Source organism: Sinocyclocheilus anshuiensis, unplaced genomic scaffold (assembly GCF_001515605.1).
Source record: "Sinocyclocheilus anshuiensis isolate Anshui unplaced genomic scaffold, SAMN03320099.WGS_v1.1 scaffold1301, whole genome shotgun sequence".
NCBI classification, from domain to species: domain Eukaryota; kingdom Metazoa; phylum Chordata; class Actinopteri; order Cypriniformes; family Cyprinidae; genus Sinocyclocheilus; species Sinocyclocheilus anshuiensis.
The window spans coordinates 115222-118598 of record NW_015551135.1 but is presented as its reverse complement, the minus strand read 5'-3'; the positions used below and the strand labels follow the sequence as shown (position 1 = coordinate 118598).

Sequence of the window (3377 nt, the reverse complement as noted above, 5' to 3'; positions counted from 1 at the left end):
TTAAATAAATATGCATTGCTAAGAACTTAATTTGGACAACTTTAAAGGCGATTTTCTCAATATTTAGATTTTTTCATAAATCCATTTATGGATTTAAATTTAATTTTTCCATATTTTCAAATAGTTGTATCTCGGCCAAATATTGTCCTATGTTCCATGAAGATATTTTGCTAATTTCCTACCGTAAATATATCAAAACTTAATTTTTGCAAAACTTAATTTAATATGCATTGCTAAGAACTTAATTTGGACAACTTTAAAGGCGATTTTCTCAATATTTAGATTTTTTCATAAATCCATTTATGGATTTAAATTTAATTTTTCCATATTTTCAAATAGTTGTATCTCGGCCAAATATTGGCCTATCCTAACAAACCATGCATCAATGGAAAGCTTATTTATTCAGCTTTCAGATGGCGTATACATCTCAATTTCGGAAAAATTGACACTGAAGACTGGTTTTGTGGTCCAGGGTCACATATATATTTACAAATGAGGAGGTTTTGAAAGATTCTGTCAGGTTTACCCATGCAGAGTGCATATAGTACTTTATCATAACACACTCTTCTGGAGCCAAAATTAGTGTTATGCATCTTTAATATCAGGGTAAAACAGATGGGAGCACATGGAATTTACAAATTTCATTCACAAGAGGCCTTTAGATTACATATAAAATTGACAATTAGGGAATATTGTTCAAACAACATCGAGAAGAAAACTGCTCTAGGGTGGATAAATAATGGCTTGAATAAGCCATCACAAAGTTTAACCTAAAAAAATATAAATGGCTAATTTTAATCGCAAGGCATGCTTCTCAGACAAACTCATCATTAAATAAATACTGTGCATCATCAGCTTTGGGAAAAATACAGAATTGAAGAATTTCCTCCCTTTCGGTCCATGAGTTGGAATTTGAATATAATTGGTCTTAACTGTCTGTCTGTCTCTTTGTCTTTCTATCTATCTGTCACCAACATTCAGTGAGTGTGTGTCTCAGCAAACTTAGCTTATCTAGTTAAAATTTACGAAATTTAAAGAGTTCTTCTGTAGTAGCATCCCTGCATCCCTACATAGGAAAAGTGACATGCCAATCAGCTAATCAACTCAAAACACCTGCAAAGATACATACTTTCCAGAAGGCCAACAATTCACTAAAAATGTTTTTTTTTATTGGTCTTATGAAGTATTCTAATTTGTTGAGATAGTGAATTGGTGGGTTTTTGTTAAATGTGAGCCAAAATCATCACAATTAAAAGAACCAAAGACTTAAACTACTTCAGTCTGTGTGCATTGAATTTATTTAAGACACGAGTTTCACAATTTGAGTTTAATTACTGAAATAAATGAACTTTTCCACGACATTCTAATTTATTGAGATGCATCTGTATATGCGCACACGCGCGCACGCACACACACACACACACACACACACGCATATATATACTACTGGTATAATATACTGTATAATACTAGTATAATGTTTTAAGCATGACTTGATGTTTTTTCCTCAAATCTTCCCACATCCTGGTTGAACTCCTCTGAGGGACATTGCCAGTGATTCAGCCTGCAAGCCTGCAGGCTGTGTCTTTAAAAACTCTGTGCTATGATGAAACTCTCAGCTTAATGGCATCTCTGTGATGAAAGACCAAGCATAATAGAACAAAAAAAGCTGCATGTCATATGTAGGACTGCAGATCATATGTATGCAAGTAAGGTTTATTGTATGAGACAACAGGATATGAGCAGTTTAGTATTAGATAACAAAATCCAAAACTCTCTTTATGTCTGCCTGTTTCACTCTCTATATTGTGGGACAACCTCAGGATAATTCTCTCCAAATGCCAGCCGCAAACATTCACAAATGCAGACAAGCTAATCTTCACTGTCTAAATTAATCCAAAGCCTTATCTGGATTTCCAGTAGAAAGGTTGCACACTAATCCTTAGGTACCCCAGTGTGTGTCGGATTTTTATATAGATTTTGTACTAGTGACAAAGAAGGTCAAAAAGGGACACTTGTGTGTTTTTTTTAAACACAGACACAAGCATATACAGAATGAAATATGTTAGCAATAAACACAATAATATGCTTTTTTTGCCCTTGCACTGTTCTTTGTAAATGAAATTTCCTGCAATATACCGTAAAACACCAATTTCCTGTCTCTTCCTGTCAATTTTTTGTCTCTTCTAGGCCATGAGCTACCATTTTTCATCTTGCATCACTCCCTGAGAAGTCAGCAAGATCAACGGCACATGCCCAGTGAGCCCGTGCAGGAAGCCTTTAGTTCTGGCCAGCAGACAGAGGCTCCTCCCAAGACCCCTCACTTCACGCTAAAAAACAGAACACACTCTCCTAGAGGTGAGTGCATTTGTCACTAACAGAACACATATGGCTATCTCAGTAAAACTTTATAATTTCATCAAATACTTAGTAAGACTAGTGTCTTTTCTGATGGCCCATTCTTTATGGGGTTCTCTACAGTATGTGGCTGTCCAGAGGCCATTAGTAGAACAAAATCTGCTGACTTTTACTGCACTTTATCTACTGAAGGAAAATTTGTGAAATTCTGTAGAATGGAATTAAACATGGATTTAAAATGTGTTAAATTGAGCTGTAAGTACTATACTCTTATTGGTAGCTGAAGCCTAAATTTTTCATAAATTAGAAGGGGCAGGGGACATATGGACCTTTGTGATTGATGAACGGTTCAGTTCTGCTGAGTTTTCTGCTGAGTCCTGCAGGCACAGATTCAGTGTGTAACTGTAGTGAGACGTCGGGCAAATTGGCATATAGCCTATATTTTAAAAACTAACTTTATGAGTCAAAATTCCATTCACATAAATGCTTACATCTTTTATTATTATTATTATTATTTACACTTTTAGTTGTTTTTGTTGTTGAAAGAAATTAATACTTTTATTCAGCTAGGATGCATAAAATGTATCAGGAGTGACGGTAAAGACATTTAAAATGTTTCAATTTGAATAAATATTTATAAATATAAAATATTTCTATTTGAAATTGTCTTCTGTTCTTTTGAACTTTCTGTTTCTCAAAGAATCCTGAAAAATGTATTTGTGTATTTATGTTTCAAACACCTAGCTTAAAACCGCCCTAAATTATAACAATTTCTATGAATTCTTCCAAATGAAAACTGTGGTGATTCTGTCATCATTCATACACCATGTCATTCTAAACCTCCAAACATTCAAACTCCAAAATAATTCTTATATTTTATAAATTTAAGATGCTCTCTGGCATTTTTGAAGTTCAGTGAATTGACTGGTTTTCATCATTCTTTTTTTTTTTTTGCTGGAATAATTGCTGGAAAGCCATATAATAATAATAATAATAATAATAATTATTATTATTATTAT

At 33.6% G+C, this 3377-nt stretch overlaps 1 protein-coding gene across 1 annotated transcript in view; it reads left to right on the top strand.

The window, feature by feature from the left end:
• Positions 1-3377, top strand: part of LOC107663218 (uncharacterized) — a 50905-nt gene that overhangs the window by 16627 nt on the left and 30901 nt on the right. The window contains exon 10 of the mRNA XM_016453392.1: positions 2191-2358. Within this exon, the coding sequence (XP_016308878.1) occupies positions 2191-2358 (168 nt within the window). The remainder of the gene's footprint in view (positions 1-2190; positions 2359-3377) is intronic.